Below are 24,135 nucleotides of genomic sequence, written 5' to 3'. Positions count from 1 at the left end.
GAGTTCCTCCTGAAGTCCACTGCCATCTCCACTGTCTTCAGAGCGTTCAGCTCCATGTGGTTCTGGCTGCACCAGGATGCCAGATGGTCAACCTCCCATCTGTAGGCAGACTCGTCACCCTCGGAGATGAGGCCGATGAGGGTGGTGTCGTCTGCAAACTTAAGGAGCCTGACAGATTGGTGTCTGGAGGTGCAGCCGTTGGTGTACAGGGAGAAAAGCAGTGGGGAGAGAACGCAGCCTTGGGGGGCACCGGTGCTGATGGTCTGGGTGTTGGAGACTTGCTTTATAAAGAAGGTATAAAAGGACACAACGTAATTATGACAAGAGCAGTTTTACAACATGTTAGAACGTGTTGCTTTTAAGTTTCACTTTTGTAATATAGTATGCATAGTAGGCCCCTACTGACCCACATCTATGGTGCTTATAGCGGCTGATATCGCCTGTTCAATGGCCTGATTTCAGTTGAATAGGGTGCTTGAGATTTTGAACAATTTAATTTTAATTTTTTTATTTTAATGTAATTTTTGGGGGGATTTTTACTTTAAAAACATGTCTGACCTTTCTACAGTATATCTTCTTCCTCATCACTTGCTTAAGACTATTGACTGATGCTAAATTAAACTGTGGCTGATTGTTTCTCTCCAGCTTGATGAGAACAGCTGCACCAGATCAATATATCCATTTGTAAAGTAAAATCTAATTGGAAATTGCTGCCCATTTGCGACCACACTCAGACACACGAGCAGACCTGCTGGCTGGCTGGGTGGTTGGCAGGCAGAGCCAGAGGGTGCTTTTGGCAAAACCAGATAAGAGTCATTTGTTATCTGCCTCATAATGAGAAATCAAACAGATTCCTCTGCTTATGTGTATCCCTCCGTATCCCCAATATATTGGCGGCGTTTAATTGTGTTCGCCAGCTGAAACCCTCTCAGCTTTTGAGGTTTCATTCGTCATCAGAGAAATACAGCTGCTCCAATCCGCTTATCAATGTGTGTCTCGGTGATGTTTCCATGGAAACTGTGTTTACTGCCCCACAGTGTTCTAAAAATGGTTCCAAAGTGATAACGGTGCCAGACTAGTGAACGCAGTGCAAAGATGTGACAGACAATGACAATGATTGACACTGTAACAAAGTGAAATTCTATTATAAGCCTTTGCATATGCTCTTTAAAACAAATCCAATGTCTAAAGCTGATTATTTAAAGCTTTGAGGAAAATAGCGATTTAAAAATATCTCTCTTCCCCCCTCTTCTCTCTTCTGTATGTCTCTTTTTTCTTTCAACCAAGTCTTGCTGGCGGCTCTGGAGAGAATATGCTGAATATGTTGAGCTCATGAGCACAATTTAGATAGAGGCAAATTAGAAATTGAAGTTGACCTTGTGGCAATCTGTGCTCAGTGTGAAGTCCAAATAGTGGAATTAGAAAGGCTAACTAATGTCATTATTTCTCTTTCTTCTTCTAATAATATGAGGGTTTTGTTGGCGCATTACCCAAACCTGAACGCCTCGAAATATTTGCTTTTATGCCACAAGAAGATCTTTTGGTGTCTGATTATGTGTCTGCTTCTACAGCTGCTCCCCTTTCCATCCTCCTGATTATTCTCCATCAGTGCTTTCACTTGAAGGTGAAGGACATGATTGAAAAATTTCAAGCCAATTTGTTTTTTCAAAAGATGAAAAAGAAAGCACACATAAACAAATTTGTTTGTATCCACAATTATCTTGTCATAATCTGTTGTATTGTAACTACTTCTCTATACTATATTATCATAGTAGTTTTTTCTCCCACTGTGAATGCTTTAAGACGTCTTTTGAAGAAAGACAATTATCAGCTGTCTTAGATGGAGGAGACGGTTACCGCGCTGTTCCCATGGCAATCAGCTAGGAGGAAATAACTTTGCATTCATCAACTTTAAAGTAGGGTTTTTCTCTCACTGGGGGAAAGTTGGGTTCCAGTAAAGCTCTGATATCTCGTTTAATCTTTTCAATGTGATCACTGTGAAGGAACTTTTTTTTGTTGATTGAACTTCTGACTATCAGATTCTCTTGATCTTGATATCTTTTGTTTCCTTCTGCACGCTATTTGATAATGAGATTCATTAGTGTGCTCTGTTGCTAATTGTGTAAGTCTCTGATCCGCTTTTATAAAGCAGCAAACAACGTAAATATATAGTGGAGCAATGTCTACCTGAGCAGAGAATGAAGTCACTCTCCCTCTGTGTGAGTTGTAATCAGAGTATCTCTGTGATTTATTTACGTAGCCGGGCCTGCCGCGATTGCATTTTAGTGCATGTTAGTGCATGTTAGTGCATGTGAGTTTCTCTGTTGTGCCCCACTGGCCAGCTCATTGCTGCCGCTCTGCACTACAATCATACTGCGGTTACCGCTGATAACGCCGTCCCGACCCACGCCGTCCACCCTCTGGTTCCCCCTCAGGTAAACACTGTTAGCTCTGTCAGCACTGTTGCCGTTGTTTTAGTAACGTTAGCTGCTAGCCACTGGGTCAGCCGTGTCCATGTTGAGAGCCATGTGGAGGCAATAGTTATGCCCTGAATTAAGTATTGAGCACCTTTAATATGTAGAATGAAAAACATTTAATTTGTTACAAAGAAGAGCTGTTGGTAAATGAAAGATTTCTGGTCATTCGACTAAAATGGCTCCAATTTCATGTGATTTATGATTGTCGATGAATGAAAGAAAAGGCTGCAATAGTTCCTATTAAATTATTTATGAGTTCAGACCACTAACTGGTCAGAGAGTGAATTCAGTCGACCTTTGACTTAATGAAAGCGGAGCTGTTCCAAAGACACATATAAGACCTGCAAGCTGTCAGGTTCTTCTCTTGATGATCTGACAGCTCCACATTGTGTCCACCACCCAACTAGAACCGACGAAATGTTATTCCGAAAGGAGTTCTGCACCATTTCACTTTAAAATATATGACACTCTGATGAAGTGAGTGCATCAAAATGTACGCTCTCTCTTGATTATTTGAAACTAGTAGCTTTTAGTTATGTAAAAGTAACATCCAAAATGACATAATCTGTTTTACTGTTTTTGAGCGGTTAGTTGTAGCAACTCAAATTCAGCTAGCGCAAACCCTAGTGCCGGGGGTCTGATCCTGAGTCGTTTTCTTGTTTCTGCCACTTTGGATTTAATCCAATAAACAAACTATTAAAACATTAAGTTACACAGACCGTACAGACCCTGGTTAGTGGAACAGTAAACACAATGATGGCTAACGTAAACTGTAAACTGACGCCACACATAGAGATTATACGATAGCGGTGTTATTTTGACCGGAGTTTCAGCAGTTTGGTTGAATTGTGCGAATTCGTGTCCCGCTTACATGGCCTTTATATATATATATATATATATATATATATATATATAAAACTGATTAAACTTAAATTTAGATTGCATGGACCCAGTAGCAGAGGTGAAATGCTGCCCCCTATTTGGAGGATTTTTTGGAGCATATGTGGCCAGATGTTTCACATTGTATCTTTAACATTTGGGAGGTGTTTCATTTTTAAAACAACAGACATGCCAGAAACTAGTCAGATTCATGATTCAATTTCCGCTTTGAAAGACACATTTCAAAGTAAATACAGTTGTGGCACAGCTGCAGTAAACCTTCAATACGTTCTGACAGTTTAAAGCAAGACATACATGATGAGTAGGAGAGGAGACGTGGCATGTGTCCATTGAGGAAGACACTGATGCTCGATAATAGAAAACAGTGTGTCTGTGGGCTGCCAGCGATCCTTTGCTTCTTTACTTCAGGAGAACAAACAGCAGCTCGGCTCACAAGATAAAAATAAAACGCTTTACCTGTAGTTGGTATTTAAGATTAAATGCACTGCTGGGACAGAAAACAACACAGTATAGTACACTATGCCTGCTCACCTCTATAGAACATTTTGAGCGTGACAGCCAGTCATCTTTAATGTGTTCTTCCTTTTGACAGGCTGCATGCTAATCACTTTTGTGAAGCCATGTTTGTGCAAGCATACCATGTCTTGTACTGTAAGCCTTTAACTGTATACCTGCACATGCTCCTCTTTATGACAACAATTATAACGTTGCCTGTTTCTCCTGACAGATCTGCTGAGATGTTGCAACCGGCTGCATTTGACAGTATTCCCTGCCACAGGAATTTTCCAACCACAGTTGAAACATTGTCACATTGGGGTGGAATACCAACACACATTAATATTCAACACAAGACTCTGCATATAAGAGATTAGTTTCCACATAAATATATAAAAAAAGCCAGGCTCTGTGTCCCCCCTCTTGGGTAATTTCTTCCATAACATACATCTAAGCGCCGCTGAAAGGAAAAAAAAAAAACGGATGTAAACCAGTTCAGCAATTGAAATTGCATTCAATCTTCAATCTATTCTTGCATCACGTTGACAGTTTCGCAACTCCAGCAGCGACAACGCTCAGTGAGACAAGCCTGCGAGCTAGAAATAGATAAAATTGTGAGCCAGTGTCAACATGGAGCAGACATTGGCTAGGGAAAAGTATGTGGTGCTGTTTAGGGTTTGGGTGACTGCACAGGAACTGGAACTCCAGGGAGACATCCTGACATGCAGATCTGAGTGAAAACATGATGGATTCGCCGTCGCTTGAAGAGTATTTGCAAACTGAACGTGGTCTTAAGCGTTGGATATGATGTATACATCCTGTAAAGGCGGTGTGGCGTTTTATTCAGCTGTTTGCACAGACAGAGTGACTGTCGAGCGTGTGCGGGTGGGGGTCTAGACTGAGGATCAGCGGGTTTTCAGTGCTCAGTGATGGAGAAAGGCTCTGTGGTTGTCAGGTTGCTCCCACTGATGGAGGGAAGCTGTGATTGACAGATGAGTCTTGGTGAAGACTCATCTGCTCTCTTCACTTGGCCTGAGGGATAGCGTGGAGCAGCATCCTTGTGGGGCATTTAGGCTTCACTCTATGGCTCCTATACTAAATCTAGAGAGGAGTATTTTAAAGGGGACCTATTATACTTATGTGTTTTTTCCCTTTCCTCTAGTGCTGTGATTCTCAAAGTGGGGTCCGGGGACCCCCAGGGGTTCGTGGCACTCTGTCAGGGGGTCCGCGAAATAAATTGCTGTAAATTATAAAATTGTGCTGTATCATTAAAAAGTACATATGTACAGATGGGGACCATTTGTGCCAATAAAACAAGAATATTATGTCCATTAACCATCACCCACATTAGCTTTGGGCCAATAGAAACTCTGATATGATTGTGACTCATCATGTCAATCTGTCATGAATCAGTCACTTCACTCAAGGCGCAACAAACCATTCCTGCTGCTGCTTAGCTTAGCTTATTAGCCAGCAAGCTAGCTAGCAATATTTGAGTCAGTCCATATCGTCAAGTGACGCTAAGCCCAAACTAGCTAAATTGAGAAAATATGACAACAGTTATATCGAGCGACAGCGACGGGAGGCCAACATCCATCGTGTGTCTTCAGGTGCTAGCACACGAAGCCATAAAGCCAGTCAAGCTAAAGAGATATCTGATTACAAAGCACTCGGAATATCAGGGGAAAACAAACAAAGTGGTGTTAACGTGATTCAGATTTAAATGTGTTTCTGTTTATCACTATCAAACAGGTCTGAAGTATTTAGGTTGAAAAGTTTTAGAATACAAATACTTAGTACAATAGCATCTAAGAGTTCAACTGGTAGTAAGCATATGCTTAATCGATGTGACGATTAACCCCTTTAAGGGGTCCCTGGCCCCAAAAAGTTTGAGAACCACTGCTTTAGTGTGTTATATAGTTTTTTGTGCATGAAAAAGTCCAGGCCGAAGGGAGTTACTCTGCTCCTGAAAAGCCTTAAACGCCTTGCTTCAAGTCCTGCCTTTTCTTCCGTAACATGGTGATGTCACCAAGTAACACATTTGCATAACGGCTAGTTTGGCATGCCCTCAAACAAAGCAAGTTAGAGCAGAGTCCAAAGAGTTTGGTTTGATTGACCAATCAGTGGGCCAGCTGACCAACTAGAGAAGACTGGAATTTTCACCCAAAATACAAGTACGCACCTGGACATAAGTATAATATATAGGTCCTCTTTAAAATTCCTCCATGGGTCTGTGTTGCAGCCTGGATAATCTAAACATGTTCATCATCCTCCTGCGTGCCTCAAAATAGCTTCACTTTGCTACGACATGAGATTATGATAAGTACGGTGGGTGTTGTGGCACTAGAGAATTCCCAAATCCTTCCTCCTCTTCAAGAATCCACTCTCATTAAATCCTTTGCATTCTTCCTCGGGCATGCTTGCGTCGACCGTCTCATCAAAACAGCTCCCACCACCAAGTTGTCTTCTCTGTATCCCTGCTAGGCCCGGGATCAGCTCCATGAGTTGAATTATTGAGCGAAAAAGTCATTAAGTGGGATAAAGATACAAGGAATCGATGGAGCAATTGATACTCTGTTGCAGCTCTCAATTGTCTCCAGTCCAGTGCACATGTGAGCATCGGGGTGGTAAAGCCTGTTTGTTGTTTCCAGGTGAGCTCTCCAGCCAGTCCACCACTCTCCAGTTGTTGAGGGGGATCAATGACAACTGCAGACTACATGGAGCTGGGTACTCCTTCAACCTTATTCGACTAAATATAGAAAGAAATACGACAGTAGGCTAAACTGATGTGTGTATTATTTGGGGTTACAAAAGATTTAATTTTATAGCTATAAATTGTGCTGCAAATCCTTTTAGACAACACAATAAACCAGATGATGTAAAACCCTTAATTCCCCACAGAATAACAGGCGGTAGCGACCAATCTTTGGTGTGTGGGCAGCTTTAAAATAGCGCTTTCCTTTGCCCGTCTTGAGCCTGTAATTTTAATGGCTGTGAGGAAACTGCTGGATAAATGAGACAGACAGACAGCTCTATAGTCTAAGGAATTGTTCTGTTTTATTCTCTCCTTTCACACTACATCTCTCTCTCCTCCTTAATGACACGCAGATCTGACTTGTTCTCCTTTAATTAATGTGACCCACCTGGCCTTAAAGTCTGTCCTTATGGAGACTAATGGCCAACTGAAGCTCTGCTTGGTTGTCATTACACAGACGAGGAGCCGACTGCAGCTGTCTCAGAGATGGGAAATAAATGACTAAATACAGAAGAAAGAATTTGGGCCTCTTAACCAATAAGGAAATGTGTTCATTAAAGTGACTTCATGTTATTTTTTTGCCTCGGATCAAGCACAATGCCATCGGATGTGCTTTCTCATGACACTTCTCAAGGCAAAGTTTGTTTCCCTTTTGTTAATAATAAACAAAATACGCAGTACATGTGCCTGTTGCTAAATAATTCACACGAGACATTCAGTATTTATGGAGTCAAACATGCTGCTGCACAAGACCTCTGATGACACATATGACGTTAAATCCCCAGACCAGGGCCATACAATCCCCAACAATGAGATACAACGTGACACTTCTTCAGCATTAAAGGTGGAGAGGAGGAGGAGAACACATGATGACTACACCTCTGGCTATAAGATGATGATCTGGAAGCTGGTCAGTGGCCAAGTGTCACACCAAAGTGGTATTATACGGCCCCGAGCATGCACAGCGTGTGTGAGGCATGTGATGTGCTGAGAGTCATCTCACAATAAGATGCCTGTGGTTGGGCTTGATGTGAATGAAATAAATACCTTTTTTTCTCACTATAAGTTTAGCTGTATCTTCCACCAGCACATGCCTTGTGTGTGTTCATGTGGAATGAGTCATTCATGCCTGTTGTCCATGAAACAGCCCACACATCCTCCTCACACTGCCACATTTGCCTCTGTATCAATACCAAGGAGCTTATATATATATATATATTGAATAATAATGAGTGAACAATGAGATACAACGTGACACTTCTTCAGCATTAAAGGTGGAGAGGAGGAGAACACATGATGACTCCTCCTCTGGCTATAAGATGATGATCTGGAAGCTGGTCAGTGACCAAGTGTCAGACCAAAGTGTAATATGTCACAGAGTTGAGGCATGTGATGTGCTGAGAGTCATCTGTGGTTGGGCTTGATGTGAATGAAATAAATACCATTTCTCTCACTATAAGTTGAGCTGTTTCTTCCACCAGCACATGCCTTGTGTGTGTTCATGTGGAATGAGTCATTCATGCCTGTGGTCCATGAACAGCCCACACATCCTCTGTATCAATACCAGGAGCTTATATACATATATATTGGATAGTAATGAGTGAATCTGCGTGGTGGTGGTGGTGATGGCCTAGTAAACCTCGGTTCCTCCACCCTTGGGCTTCAGACCAGCCTATCGTGTGTTTCCTGCCGTCTCCGTCTGTGTCTCTGTCTGTCAGTCAGCTCTCTTCCGTCTCGCTCTGGGAGGCCAACCTTTCAGCATTTCCAATGATGTTGCTGTTTCCAGGGCAACCGGGGTACCAAATACTCTCCCAGAGGCTTCTCGCTTGTGCGTCCTTTTGTTTACACTTTTCATATCTCTGTGAGGATGTAGGTTGCTCTCAAACAGACAAGGTTGGGAACAACAACAACAACAAAAAAGCAGATTGCGTAAAAACACAGCCAAGGATGATTTCAGAGTATGTTATAAACCCACAGGAAGTTGAATCAATCAACAGTTGAGTGTGTAGATTTACAGTACGTTTTGTGAGGATTGCAACTCGATCAGAGTCACACATCTCCTCTAGTCCTCTATTTAAGAAACTCCACATTCTTACTATTTATGATATCAATATTTCTCAAATATGTGTTTTTATTTATAAGATACTTTCTGGTGAAGGGAATATTCCTGAGCAGTTCAATAAATCCTTCATCCTCCTAAATTCCTCACTAGTAGAGGTACATTTTCAATAAGATTTAAAGGGACCAAATTATGGAGTAGCTTTTCACATCTATCAAAAAACTGTTCATCTGTCAAATGTTTCAAAAGTCGCTTAAAGGTTCATTTAATTGCTGTTTTGTAATTGCTTTTCCCCATGTTGTCCATGTATCTGTTTTTATGCTTTTAATTTGTTTCTCTCTCACAACGTTGTTTGGTTACGATTACCCAGAAATCTTTATAGATATTGAAATCAATATCCTCCTCACAAAAACTAACCATACACTTCCACGCAACACACACACACACACTTATCTTTTTTGATATATTTACTGTATTGTTATTGTTGTTATTATATATATATTTTGTCCTAATTGTTTGTTATCACTATTATGTAGTCATATTATTTCTTTATATTAATCTTGTCTCTAGGTGGAGGCTTCAGATAAGCCCAGTGTTTTTTTTTTGCCTCTTCCTGCACTGTATATTATTCATTTATTTTTTTTGTTATGTTGTATAGTCTTTAGATTTCTTCAGATTTCATCTTACACATCTAAATCATGTCATTTTTTCTAACACTACTGACTTCAGTACTTCAATATATAATTTGTTACAAATAAGTAGGTACCAATATATTAATCAGAAAAAAGTTGGCAGATGTATTTCACTTGGGAGAAAGGAGATGTACTGGAATCACCATCATTGAAAAAAATAAATAAATAAACAAAACAAAACAAAAAAAGAAATTTTGCAACTTTTTTTTCAGTGTGGTTCCTCCTTGGTGACCATATACTTACCCAATGGGGTTAAAAAGGCAAAAGGCAGTACTGAGTCTCACCTACTACTGAACAAATGCAGACCAATCCTAAAATGAGGATCAGGGTCCTCAAGAACAAAACAAAAAAAATAGACAAAGGCAATATTTGCACTCCAATTTTGATCCAAAACAAAAATTGTAATTACAATTATTATAATTGTGCAAAACAAGTAAACAATAAACAGTAGACTCCCCACATTATCCATGTAATTGCTTGTACTTAATTACACCAACTGGGAAACCTTAAAGACAGTTGATCCATGATGTGCAGCTCCAGACAGATGTGCCATTTAAAAACTGACACTTTTTCGTTATGTAACACGCACTGAAGACAATAGTTTTGGATTGTGTTTTCTGATGATTACCTCTCTCGTTTATTGGACTTATTGGAAACCAGCTCACGTGCGCCACTTTTTAAAGCCTCGCGCTTGCGCGTCATGGAGCCGGGAGCTGTCCAAGTGCTGAAATGAGAAAAGGCGTTTCACTCCTCATTCATTCCTCAACAGAGGACGAGGCTCCACCTGAGAGAGACTTCACTTCACAAGTAACAAGACAGGGCAGCAGGGTTGTCCTCACAGAGAGAGCTATTTAGAGATCTGAGAGAAAAAATAGAAAGAAAAAAAAAAAAGCTTCCATCTGATGCGTTTTTCTGGAGTTTCTTCCTCTCTGCGTCTGATCACTGGACTGATGTTTCTTCACACCTCCGCTTCGAGAAATCTGTCTTTGGGAGTTTTTCATGAAACTAAACTATGATCCGTGGCTGCGTTGAGGAATGTCTCCTGTGTTTTTGTTTTTGTTGTGTGACACAAGAACACCCAAACGCCCACGACTTGGTCAGGAAGAGGAAGAGAGAGGCGCTTTGGCGATTTGGATTATGTGTTTGACCAAATGTCAACATAATATGGAAGAAATAAAAGAGTGAGCACATGGGAAAACCACCGGGAATGAATCGCTCCTTTATTATTAAGATCTTGGCAGCTTTATTCACATATTTCATGGAGACAAACAACTTCAGGTAGGCCAATTCATTTTACCAAATATATTATTTCATAGATTGAAAACAAATAATGTCTCCCCCTAAACTAAAGTTTGGAAAAGATCATTTAGTTATAATTAATGAAACTATATGATCTATCAGTTCTTTCTGCACAGACCAAGTTGGTAATTGCTTGAGTGCTGCTTTGATTAGGATTGACTAAAGTTACTCTGCATTTTCAAAATGTTTGAATTGTTTTTTGTGAGCACCATTTGGTCCTTAGAATAAAAATAAAATATCATATAATTAGATTTATTGAGATTTACGCACGGAATGGTATTATTATTGAATCTCTTGTGTCATCATAACAGCAATCCTACAATGTGTTCATATGAAATTACAACATGATGGCATATCTGTGCATGTATTGCATGATGTGACAGCTCTTTCTCGTGAAATGGAAAAATGCCCACGACGTCGAAATCACACCAGATTCGTCTGATACGTGTGTGCTCTTAAAGGCATTTTCTAGTTTCCCTGTGCTTGCCCATCACTCCTGCAGGCAGCTGCTAGGCGACAGATAAGCTTTAACTCCTGGTTGGTTTTCAGCCACGACTTCAGCCTGATAAAGTGATTTTTTTCCACTCTGTGTGTGTTTATGTATATGTGTGTGTCATAGAGTTGTGGATGCCAAGGAGCACGATTCCAGATCATCCTCCAACATGTCTCCATCAGACTTTCTGGACTCACTCATGGGTCGCACGTCTGGGTATGACGCACGAATAAGACCCAATTTCAAAGGTTTGTTCATCACTGTTTTTTGCTTCTTGGGAATTTTCACACACCTCACTTTACACTGAGTCTTATACCTTTACAACAAAACCACAGAAACACAGACGGTGTGATGTATAATTATCCTCCTGAGACCCAGCCACACATTGATCCTCTTACTCTTTTGACCTACTCTATCAACCCCTGGTGAATTGCAAAGAGGACATCCTAGGCTTTCCAGTGATATAGCATGTGTGGGTTTTTTTTTATCAATTTGAATGTATGTTTGGTTTAATATCACTCTACAGCCATAATTTGTAAATTTTTCTAGTCTTTTCACACTGAAATAGTCCTGTAGTCCACTACACAGTGGACAATAAAAATAAAGTTTAACAAGCCTAAATTGTTAAGATTTTCTTTTAACCCTAAATAGGAAGGAAATCGCAAAAAGAAAGTTATTGGAAGACCCTTTTTTTAACTCGGTTCCCAGGAGGATATGCATGCAGAATACAGTATTCAACCCCCCACCCTAAACACACCAGACTCTGACATTATTACTTATCTGAAGATCCACTGACTGTTATCTGATGCTACGAACAATCAATCATTGCAGTTGACAGTCACATTGTTGTCCTGGCTTGAATTAAATCACCAACTAACCCCTCATTGTAACATTGCACGCCCTTTATGTCACTAACTAGAACTATGAGGACTTTAAGAACTTTAAACATGCACTATATCTGCAACCATCTTGGACTCAAACCACTGGCGCACTTTACACTTACTTTACACTATACATCCTATATACCACTTTATAGACTGCATATATGTACATACTACATTTATCTATTGTTCAGAATGCACACACTATGTTCACCCATTCACTCTGTATCTTTTATATCTCTATTTATTGTTTTTATAATTTTTGTATACCTTTACCTCTCCTGTGTGTCACTCTGTTTGCTGATGACACCTGAATTTCCCTCCGGGGATTAATAAAGGTTCATCTTATCTTATCTTATCTTATCTTGTTTTCATTTGGTAAAATCATGTAACATATAGAATCCATATATCCATTATTAAGTAATCATTTGGAAACAACAACAAAAATGGCTTATAAATATGACAGTCACAGACAGGGTTTGCCACCATGACAGGCCAAGTGATGGTTGGTGCCCCCGTGGCGAGGCTGCAGGCTACCGACTTCCTGTGTTGTTGATGCTGTGATGCTGCTGGGGGACAGACAGACACAGCATCTGTCACTGGAACGGAGCTGAGTGAGGAGGAGAGGTGCTCAGGGCCACTCCAGGCTGGGTCAGGTGGGCTGGGATTTGTTGTTGGGGTGGGTAGGTGTTTGGGGATTCCAGTTGTTGAAGCAGCCAAGACAGCGTAGCACAGGGATTGATCAGCAGGATTCAGAAAACACATGGCCCAGATCTTCTCACTCTCCATCTGGTAAAGAAAATGTTGACAAGATTGGTGAAAGATGGGAGGAGGACAGCCTGTTTAACACCGGCTGGTGTTTTTTCAAGGGAGGGATGAAGTGAAAGCAACTGTTTTCTAGCTAATGAAGAGAGGATGAGCACACATGGATTAAAAAAGCATTAGATTTTTAATGCTGGTTATATTTGTATTCTCTCTGTGTTTTAGCTCCCTGTCTCGCACACACACAATCCAGCATCTTCCAGCTAGAAAACAAACACTTTTCTCATGAACCCACTGCGATGTAAACAGATGATTTTCGGTTGCGAACATGCTAGTCATGCTTTGAAGAGAGGGGTTGAACTGTATTTTCTGAAGGCTGACCTAGATTTCCTTGCTGAGTTTGTTGTGAGGTAGGCACTGCTTTATTTTTCTGCTTCTGCTGTTAAATGTGGCTACCTGACGACAAAACCGAGGCAAATATTAATACCAAGTGCCATGCAATATTGATGAGGAAAGCACAGGGGAAGGGCACCGTGAAGGGCTTACAACTTCACTTATTGGATAGGGAAAAAAGATTTGTTTTGACTTCATATGACCTGCCAAAAGAGACTTAATTTTAGGTCACAAAAAGGACGCTATATTCAGACTAATACTTTCTTGATTCATTGATTATTTGTTTATAAAATTGCTGGATTTTTCTGACCAACAGTCCAAGAAAATATTAAGAAAATATGCACATTTGAGAAGTAGGAACCAGTGATTTTCTTTAACTTAAAAAATTACTTAAAACTTTGATGCAGATTAACTTTCTGTCGATCGATTATTATTCGATTATTCGGCTGATCGCTTTGCAACTCTAAATGTTTGAGTGTGTGCATGCGTTTATCTTTGTGTGCATGTATCCTCTGCTGAATTTTGAAAGACATGATGAAGAAAAAGTGAGTTTACAAAAGATGACAACACACAAGATCACTATATAATTATGAAGATTATAACAAGCTGACACAGTTTGATTTCATCACCAGGTATTATATTTAGTTTGACTGCATTTTAACAACAAATTTCAGCAGAAAAAACATGGGTCCTTATGTGAGCTTGGGCATCTGGTTAAACAGAGCATGCAACCTGTCACCATCCACTCCTGCAGCTCCTATAAAATAAGAAAAGAAAGAAAACTGGTGCTGGTTGGTATTAATGCATGCTGACATACACAGTGAAACAGCAGCTAGTGAACCCAAATTTCCTGATGAAACATCTTCACCGCTCCAGACCCAGTCGTCCTTGATGATATGGTTTAAGGCTCTTTTTTTCCCCTGTCATGTCATTGTCATTCCGTTTCGCAGGTTCCCCCGTAAACGTTACATGCAATATTTTTATCAACAGTTTCGGCTCTGTCACAGAGACAACCATGGTGAGTTCCTCTGGTCGTTTTTGGCTGATTTCTGCACAATGTGTTATCTATCCCCTCAACCTGCAGGTCCACCAGTTAATGTTACCTGCAACATATTTATCAACAGCTTTGGTTCTATAGCAGAAACTACAATGGTGAGTTATGCTCGAACATAAAGCCCTGACCTTTGCTCAGGAGTTAAGACTGAATCATCCTGTTTTTTACCTAATCTATTTTTCATCATCGCTGTATCTACCTGTTCACAGAAAGACTTTGTTTTTGCCATCAAAGAGTCTATTGGCGGTTCCATTGGAGAACATTAAAAATTTAAAATCTGTCTTACATGCAAGCAAGTATTGGTTTCTTCTCCCATGATGCCCCTTATACACACATGTTAGCCAACACTGAATAATTAAGACAATAAATCCTAACCAGTAAGTCACTTAAAGTGCAGCCGATAAATGTGGGTTGGTGCTTTCAAACAAGCTGATCTACAAATTATGTGATGTGTGAAGGCATCCAGCTGCCTAAAGGGGTAAAAATATAAAAACCTGCAAGGCTGCATGGAACCTCGTCCTGATCAAAGGATTCATAATGAGTGATAATAACTACTTAGATTGTGAATGAAGGATGTTAATTTGCGCAGGAGCTGGAGCTCATGAGATTGCCAGGGAATTACACAGCTTTAGACACGGCATGCAAATATTTGGAACCGCCAATATTCTGATGAAATGTCAAACAACATAAGGGCCTCTCATCATCGTGACATATCAATTACTCTGAGCAACTGCAGCTTCTGTGACGCTCACTTTACTACTGTCAGAGTTTTCCTCATCAGCCACCACATCTTATGAATCTACCATCAGCTTTCTATAATGGCTCTTACATAATTATGGTTCATAAGAAAAGTTATTATAAGGTCAGTGGTTTGCTAATGCAACTTGGAAACATAGGTTATCAGCAAGCTGGTCATGTGAACACATGTATGAATTTAAGATTATATAGACTCTTAGATAACTGGTTCCCAACAGGGAGGAGGTCCTGACCCCACTAAGGGTCGCCAAAGTTTCATAGGCAGTCGCAAAGGCCTTCTTGATTTTAAAGGGCGTAAACTTATTTTAAAAATATTCACTTGGCCTGTATGAATTTTATTTATTTATGTGAAGAAAACTAAATGAAATTGTTATTTTTAAAGTTTGGTTTATTATTTAAGATATAAACAGCTTTGCCTAATGTCAGCTGGGATCGGCTCCAGCCCTCCTGCGACCCTGAATAGGATAAGAAGTTACATATAATGGATAATAATGGATGAAGTTATATTCACAGAGGCTTTCCCTCACTCTTAAATAACCTTGTGCTGTATTAGAAAAGTACGCAGTTAAAACAACCAAAGAGCTAATAGAACAATGGCCAAGAATCAGGGAGAAGAAAACACTGATTTTTTCAACAAAAAAAGTCTATTAAATATGTATGATTGCTAAAAATTTTAAAATTTAAAAATAACATAATACAGACAAAAAAAGTTGTATTAAAAGTTTCTCAAAATAAATTCATCAAAATTTCTCATTTTACACAAACTTCCTTCAGTTACTGGGTTCACTATTTGAGTTAATTGTACAGTTTATCAGTTGTTCTGTACCGTTATTGTTATGCATTGAATATAATATGTTATATGATACTTAGTCAGGGGTCGTTGGTTTACTCAATGATAGAAAAAGGGTCCCTTAAGGGAAAAGGTTGGCAACCACTGACCTGGAGTTGTTGGATGATATAGATTTTGCCGAATGTGCTTTGAAATTAATTTTTCGTTCTTCATCCATTTCATTATTTGTCATTTGTTGTTATTAATATATAATGTAAATATAAAATGTTTTGTATTATCACAATTGTAACTGAGTGAATGTGAAAGAGTAAAATAAAAGTAAAGAAGTATTAGCAGCAAAATGCACTTAAAGTTTCAAAAGTACTCATGGTGCAGAGTGGCCCCTTCCAGAGCACTAATATATACTTTATATTATTGGATTACTATTTTATATGCATTCATGTTTAAAGAGCAATTTAATGTTGAAGGTCAAAGGTCAAAGTGGAGATCATTTTAACTGCTTCACATACTGTTGTGTAAATAATCTATCATAATGTTTTTAAGATGATCCCATATTGATATCTACAAAGTAACTAAAGCTGTCAAATAAATGTAGTGAGTGGTAGTAAAAGGAGTAAAAGTACAATATCATCTGAAATATGGTGAGGTAGAAATATTAAGTAGCACAAAAAGATTGGTATAGATGCTTGCTTACTATCTATTATCATTTTATCTATGATGGATGCATTTTTGTGGATTAGAATAATCATGAAGACGTAACACTATTTACCTCATCAAAAGGAGGATATATAATATTTAATGTGGATACCGTCGACTGCTTTCTCATAACCCCCATCACTGGTCGACAAAATATGCAAAGCCGCTTGTCATCTCTGCAGGATTACAGGGTGAACATCTTCCTGCGGCAGAAGTGGAATGACCCTCGGCTGGCGTATAGTAAATACCCAGATTCCTCCCTGGACCTGGACCCGTCCATGTTGGACTCCATATGGAAGCCCGACCTCTTCTTCGCCAACGAGAAGGGGGCCAACTTCCATGATGTCACCACAGACAACAAGCTGCTGCGGATCTTCAAGGATGGGACCGTCCTTTACAGTATCAGGTGAAGTGTTGGACATGCTGTTATAAACAACAACAGAATTAGAAATTATTGAAAAATTAAGGGAACAGTGTGTAACGTTTCAGGAGATCTATTGGAAGAAATGGAATGTAATATTCATAAGTATGTTTTCATTAGTGTATAATCCCCTAAAACTAAGAATCGTTGGGTTTTCGTCAACTTAGAATGAGCCCTTCATATCTACATAGGGAGCGGGTCCCCTTCACAGAGTCCGTCATGTTTCTCCGCCATGTTTCTACAGTAGCCCAGAACGGACAAACCAAACACTGGCTCCTTTTCCATTTTTACGTAACCTGAAGGCCACCGTAGTTCTCCGACATGCTTGTGAAACTGCGATAACGGCCAGCCGTCTGACTTCCGTTGCTCCTAAAGTAGTGTTATTGAGGTAAGGATGGCCTCTCGGTGAGGTGAACGGCGTTACCACGGTTTTGGCGGCTCACATTACCGCAGACTTAGAAAAGGGAGGAGTGAGCGGAGGAGTACTCAGTTGGTTGCAATCTGCAACCACACCACTAGGTGTCGCCAAATGCTACAAACTGTTCCTTTAAAGATGGAGGTTTACACTAGAGCGAAACCATTCAGTCGATTATTTGACTGCAACTATTTTTAATAATGGTTAAGAAAAAATAAGTATGCAAAAACAGCAAATATTGAGTGGTTCAAGCTTTTCAAATGTAAATATATTCAGGTTTTCTTTGTTTTCTTTGATCGTAAACTGACATTTTTCTGGACTCTTTGTCTTTTTTACATATTTTTCACTGCTGGCGTGCCACAGGCTAAGGGATTAATTGAGAAAATAATCAGCAGACTAGTCAATAATGAATAGAATTGTTAGTTGCAGCCCTAGTTTACAGCGTTTGGCACTGTAGGTCTGTAGCTGAGGCAGGAATCTGTGCCGAGTGAAAAATGAGACTTCAGAGAACCAAAAGCTCCGATGCATAGATCACCCCAGGACATGTTCTCTTATTGCTTTTCTTACATTTCCTCTCAAACATCAAAGACTGTCAATCTAAAGGATACAGTTTTAAATGGATTTTATCTCATTATGATCACTCCTTTGAAATGGCATAATTCACTGAAGAGCAGTACATCCTCATACGCAATGCAGATTTTTAATAAAAGAATACTGATTGAAAGAGGGCAAAGCTAATCTTAGGGGCATTGTTGAGAATCCAAAGATAAAAATGGGAATCCTTCTTCATGTTTGTCTCTTTTTATACTCCATAAAAAGCATTGCGGGAAGCGCAAAACGCAGTCAGGATGGATGACATTTTAAAGGGCCCCAAATTTGGGCAAAACTCAGTACCAGATATGAATATGTGTTTCATTTCATTTCAATACAACTTCAATCACACGCAGCATTCAATTCTCTCTGCGACGACGCGACACGAAGCGGATCAATTTGGAGTCCATTTGGAGGCTCAGGTGTGGAGGCGGAGTGGGTCAACGGGAGAGATGAAAGGTGGTCAGCCACTCTCTCCATTCAAGTGAGAAGCAGACTGCGGACCACGATGCATCACAGAAACAATACGTTGCAGTAATGAAAGTGTGATAGGAACCTGCTGAAGGGAATCCTACATGATATATCAGAAGAGAAAAAGGCACACAGTACAGAGAATTTCCCCCCAAAAAAGTGTCAAAATGATTTTCAATTCATGTGTCGACCCACTGCTTCAAGGTTTAATCAAATATATTTCTTTCAAAATCAAATATATTCATTGCCTGTTCGCTACATCTTACTGTGTTAACATCTCAGGTTGACTCTCATTCTGTCCTGCCCGATGGATCTGAAGAACTTCCCAATGGACGTCCAGACTTGCACAATGCAACTGGAGAGTTGTAAGTATCGACTTTGTCTCAGTTTTGACGCTACACTTTTCTACACTTGAATATCTAAATACTGATTCATCTATTCTTTTCTGTCTTTAGTCGGGTACACCATGAACGACCTGGTCTTCGAGTGGCTGGAGAACGGCGCGGTGCAGGTGTCGGACGGTCTCACACTGCCTCAGTTCATCATGAGGGAAGAGAAGGAGCTGGGCTACTGTACTAAACACTACAACACCGGTCAGAGGACACACACACACAACCGCATGCTGTTTATAATTCACACAGTTCTCCTGCTCTGGTAGCTGAATTGCATTTGTGTTTCAGGTAAATTCACCTGTATAGAAGTCAACTTTCATCTGGAGCGACAGATGGGGTACTATCTGATCCAGATGTACATCCCCTCCCTCCTCATCGTCATCCTCTCCTGGGTGTCTTTTTGGATCAATATGGATGCTGCTCCTGCCAGAGTGGCGCTGGGCATCACCACTGTGCTTACCATGACCACCCAAAGCTCCGGCTCCAGAGCTTCTCTTCCAAAGGTGAGCTTCGTTTAGTTTTCTCAGCAGCAGAAGGTTTGAATTTTGCAGGTCTAAAACCTTGTGCTTATGTCAAATCTTTAGGTCTCAATCGTGTAAAATCACATAAACACCTGTACTGGTAGAACATATTGAATGAGGTAACACAATTGTTATTAAGCCGATGGCCCACTGACGAAAGCCCTTGCATTTGCAGTTTTACGAGTTTTACTGTGTCTGTGGTGACCAGTGGGCAACTCCGGGGTCTGAAAAGTGAAGCCAATGCGGAAGTATCTTAAACTTGCATTCTTTCTAATATCCAGCAGGGAGCGACTCCTCTGGTTGCAAAATTAAGTCAGATTGTATAGAAGTCTATGAGAAAATTACCCTACTTCTCACTTGATTTATTACCTCAGTAACCATTGTAAACATCAAATCAAATCAAATCAAATCAATTTATTTTTGTATAGAGTCAAATCACAACAGAAGTTATCTCAAGACGCTTTATATGTAGAGCAGGTCTATGACCGTACACCATAGTTTTGAGACCCAACAGGATCCACCAAGCGCACTGTGGCCAGGAAAAACTCCCCGATTACTGGGAAGAAACCTGGAGCAGAACCGGGCGCAGGGCGGGCGGCCATCTGCCGAGACCGGCTGGGGGGATAGATAGATAGAGTGAGAGAGAGAGAGAGAGAGATAGAGAGAGAGAGATATAGAAGCAGCCACAATAGCAGTCTAGCAGCTGTAATAACTAATACAAGTAGGGCTGAATGAGTTGATGAAACATGAGTTTATGATCTAAATCGCTAGTTTAAAGTCTTCTTCAATACAGCATGATGTTCATTTAGTAAATTATGGTCCCATTTAGAGTCATATTGACCATAAAGCAGGGGATGCTTTAGGGCGTGGCTACCTTGTGATTGACAGGTCGCTACCAAGGCGTTGTTCATGATAGTTAATTATAACCTTTTTGATGGCGACGGCCAAAACACCAACTTGTGGCTTCAAAACGGAAGTCCACAAACCACTGGGTGATGTCACGGTGACTACGTCCACTTCTTATATAGTCTACTGTATGGTACTGTTTGGATCTCTGGGAAGAGAGATACAAAAAAAACACCCCTGCAATTACTGCTTATCGGCATAGGTGCCGCCAAAGAGAACGAAACGGAGATCTTCAAGATTGTAACTTTGAGAATGAGCAAAAGAATATGAATAGCGGCACTTTTGTAGAAATGTTTAAATCAAGTTTGGCTACTCAGATAGAGAGACATTCATAAACTACGCATGGCCTAATAGGACAGGCCACTGTAACTTGTTTATTACATGAAAATGATGAAGGGTTATATATAACGTTTGGTGCCTCCTTCATGTAATCAATTCATTGCTGGAAAACATATCTAAATATATACATGTATTCACATTTTAAGACGTGTCGGACTAAAAAAATAAAAACATGGAAATGAAGCATTTGCCATGTATGACACTGTAGTTTATGGTTAAATAACACATCTGTGCAAGAGCACTCAATAGATCAATTACTATTGTAATGTTTCTATTTTCTTGGGAGCTTAAATGGGTGTTATTTTCTTCTCTCTGACTGTTACTGTATCATGCAAACAACATGTAATTGTTTCAGACAGAGAACAGATTCATGACCCAGCAGAATATGAAGACAAATTAACAAGAAGAAGACGATACTAGAACCAGCGATGAATGAATGATAATTCACTGCTGACTGTTTGAAGTACTTCGAAAGTGACACAGTTGGGTCTCTTTCGTCCGTCATGTGAAAGCCACTGTAGTGCAGTGGATAAGAAACACCGTATTTCAGGGATGATTAAGCCATAACTGGGCAGCTCTTTTGACCTGGCTGGTGCATTTTTGCTACAGCAGTGAAGATCATATGCAGGCTACATATAGCCGACGGCAGTGGTAGCGTATATTCAATCAGGATAAATTGCCATGCACATATTGTGAAGGGTACTTACAGGCACTGAGAGTCTGATCTTGATGATCAATCGCTCTTGACGCATCAGTGTGCACCTGAGCACGTCAGAGATTCCTCACATAAAAAGACACGCGTACTGATAAATATTTAAAGGGAAGCCTCCGAGAGCCCCGATTCAAGAAAACAATAATTTAGTACGCCTTAACTGCCCTCGAAAAACTGAGCTGTTTTCTCCACATGCTAATCAGCTGTCATGGCGTTACTCTATGTGGTCACACTGACGAACAGTAAAGACTTTCAACTTCATCCTCACTTTCTAAAGGTACAGACTAATACTACAGTTCTCTTTCTTTTTGGTAAAGAAGGCAGCAATTATATCCCGCTGTTTATGGCCGTACAATCACTGACATTACTGGCAGTTCTGATACACTTGTTGGCAAACATTACCTAGAATTACAGTCATTTAGAAGCCTCAGTTAGGACTAGAAAGGGAGAAAGGGAGAAACTACAACTGCAGATCACAACAGATCTACGGCTTAAAATGAATCTACAAAGTCAAAGCATAAATTGATACTGCATGTGAACTGTTAGCTGATGCTGTCACCTTGGAGGATCTAACAAGTGAACTCTGTTTTCTCTCCCAGGTCTCTTACGTGAAAGCCATTGATATCTGGATGGCTGTGTGTCTGCTCTTTGTATTTGCTGCATTGCTAGAATATGCTGGGGTTAATTTTGTCTCCAGGCAACAGAAAGAGTTCCTTCGCCTGAGGCGAAGACAAAAGAGGAATCACAAGGTAGGCTTTCAAAGTTTGTACAAGGTTGCTGTTTGGTTATCAAACTTCTTTTTTTAGCCATAATAGCGGTGTGTGACGATGGCAACGCTCGTCAGTTGGCTTGAAATATCTTGGCAACTATTAAATGGATTGCCATTCAATTTTTGTACAAGCATTCATGGTACCCAGAGGATGAATCCTAATGACTTTTCCTCTAGCGCCACCAACAGGTCAAAGGTCAAATCTTTCACTTAGACAGTGAAATATCTCAACATCTACCAGGTCAATCGGTACAAAATTTGGCACAGACATTCATGGCTCCCAAATAATAATAACTTGGCAATCCCCTAGGCACCATGAGGTTGACCTTTGTGTATTTCATTACGTTGTTTCAATATCTATTAAATGCATTGCCATGATATTTGGTACAAACCTTCGTCAACAAGTCAAGTTAATCTTATTTATATTGCCCAAATCACAATGCATGGCTTTACAATATGACAATGTCTACTTGGACCCTTGTTTCAGATAAGAGTGCGTAAATAGACCAAAATAATGATAGAAAAAATACTAAATGGAAAATCAGGATGACCAATGAGTAATCATCATCAGGTCTTTGGTTTATGACCAAATACCTACAAAACTTGCTAGCATGCTGTCGCAAAACACGCTGTGGCTAACTTCATCCGTAGACTCTTGGATATTAGTAGTATAAATAGTGAAAGTACAAATCACATAGAATCTGATCTTCGCAATTCAGATTTGGGGCCACTTTCATATAAGTGGTCCTAAATCAGATACATGTCTGATTTTTTGCAATGCGACCTCGGTCTGAACGGTCATTATGGAATTTGTATGACATTTATGTCAATCTAGATTGTCATTCGTCCCAATTCTGCACTGTGAAGCAATTCATGTCACGATCCCACCACTCCTGGTACCAACTCGACATCCACCTCCGTACAGAAGTAGCAGCCATTGCTCCACAAAAAGCCATAATTAAAAATGCATCTAAGTTATCATCTGCTCACAAATTTGCTGGCTTCCACTTATAAATGAAACCATAAACGCTGACTTCGATTACCTCCATGTTTACTTGCGTACGACAGCGTGCTTCATGTGACGTCTTTGTTGTCTTTTGCACATGCTTGCACTGGATTCTGATAATTGGCCACCTTTAAAAAGTAATGTGAACAAAAATCTGATCTGAGCAATAAATCAGAATTGAGCACGAAAGCTTGCAGTGTGAACGTCGCCTTGGATTCATCCCCTGAGCAGTCGTTCTAAGCGGTTTATCATTAAAGTGCATCAGGTTATCTGTTTTTAATTTAAAAGTGTTATCTCATGATTACTGTACATGTAAGTTCACATTGCTAACAGCAACACTGAGAATTAAGAAGTAAAGCCTATAATTTGAGCTGCAGTCTTTGAGTCTCATTCTGTCCATATGTGCGTCTGATCTTTTTTTTCAGGATGATGATATGCGTGAAGGCCGCTTTAATTTTGCTGGCTACAATATGAGTCAGTGTCTACCAACGAAGGACGGCACAGCTGTTAAGAACGCCGCTCCGGCTCCGAACCCTCCACCGCCAGTCCCCAAGGACATAGACACCATGAAGAAGAAGTTTGTGGACAGAGCCAAGAGGATAGACACTATCTCCAGGGCCGCCTTTCCTCTGGCGTTCCTCATCTTCAACGTCTTCTACTGGGTCACCTACAAGATCATCAGGTACGAGGGAATCCAACAAAAGTAAAGACTTACAAACAAAACATTTAATTGTTTTCATTTCTCAGATTGAGAAATGCTCGGAAAGCACGGCGAGATGAAACGGGAGGCTGTGCATTGACAGGTGGTAGTGATGATGGTGGTGTTCTTTCAGGGATAATGTATAATGTTCGTACATCATACAGTAATGCTCATGTTCTGGTAATGTGAACAGCTCTTGAGACACAGATGCTTTTTTGTTGTTGTTGTACTGCTGCATAATATTTCCTGACAAATCTGGAAAAAATGGTTTTAAAATCAAGGCTTAGTAACAAGCTGGAGAAGATGGACCAATTTGTTTTTTAACAATCAATTCTGCCTTGGCGTCTGTACAAGGAACAAAGACACATTCCATGGATTTGTAACCGTAAG

The 24,135-nt window shown here is 40.2% G+C and overlaps 1 protein-coding gene across 1 annotated transcript; it reads left to right on the top strand.

Annotated features, from left to right (window-relative positions):
• Positions 1 to 10,064: 10,064 nt before the first annotated feature.
• Positions 10,065 to 23,752, top strand: glra2 (glycine receptor, alpha 2). Its single transcript, XM_074659142.1, has 9 exons — positions 10,065 to 10,656; positions 11,297 to 11,418; positions 14,291 to 14,358; positions 16,685 to 16,908; positions 18,683 to 18,765; positions 18,856 to 18,993; positions 19,081 to 19,295; positions 21,870 to 22,019; positions 23,471 to 23,752. The coding sequence occupies exons 1-9, from the start codon at positions 10,568 to 10,570 to the stop codon at positions 23,750 to 23,752; spliced, it is 1,371 nt and encodes a 456-aa protein (XP_074515243.1). The 5' UTR covers positions 10,065 to 10,567.
• The last annotated feature ends 383 nt before the right edge of the window (positions 23,753 to 24,135 follow it).

Source organism: Sebastes fasciatus, chromosome 14 (genome assembly GCF_043250625.1).
Source record: "Sebastes fasciatus isolate fSebFas1 chromosome 14, fSebFas1.pri, whole genome shotgun sequence".
Classification (NCBI taxonomy): domain Eukaryota; kingdom Metazoa; phylum Chordata; class Actinopteri; order Perciformes; family Sebastidae; genus Sebastes; species Sebastes fasciatus.
The sequence above is the reverse complement of the archived record's forward strand: the minus strand, read 5'-3'. Positions and strand labels throughout refer to the sequence as shown.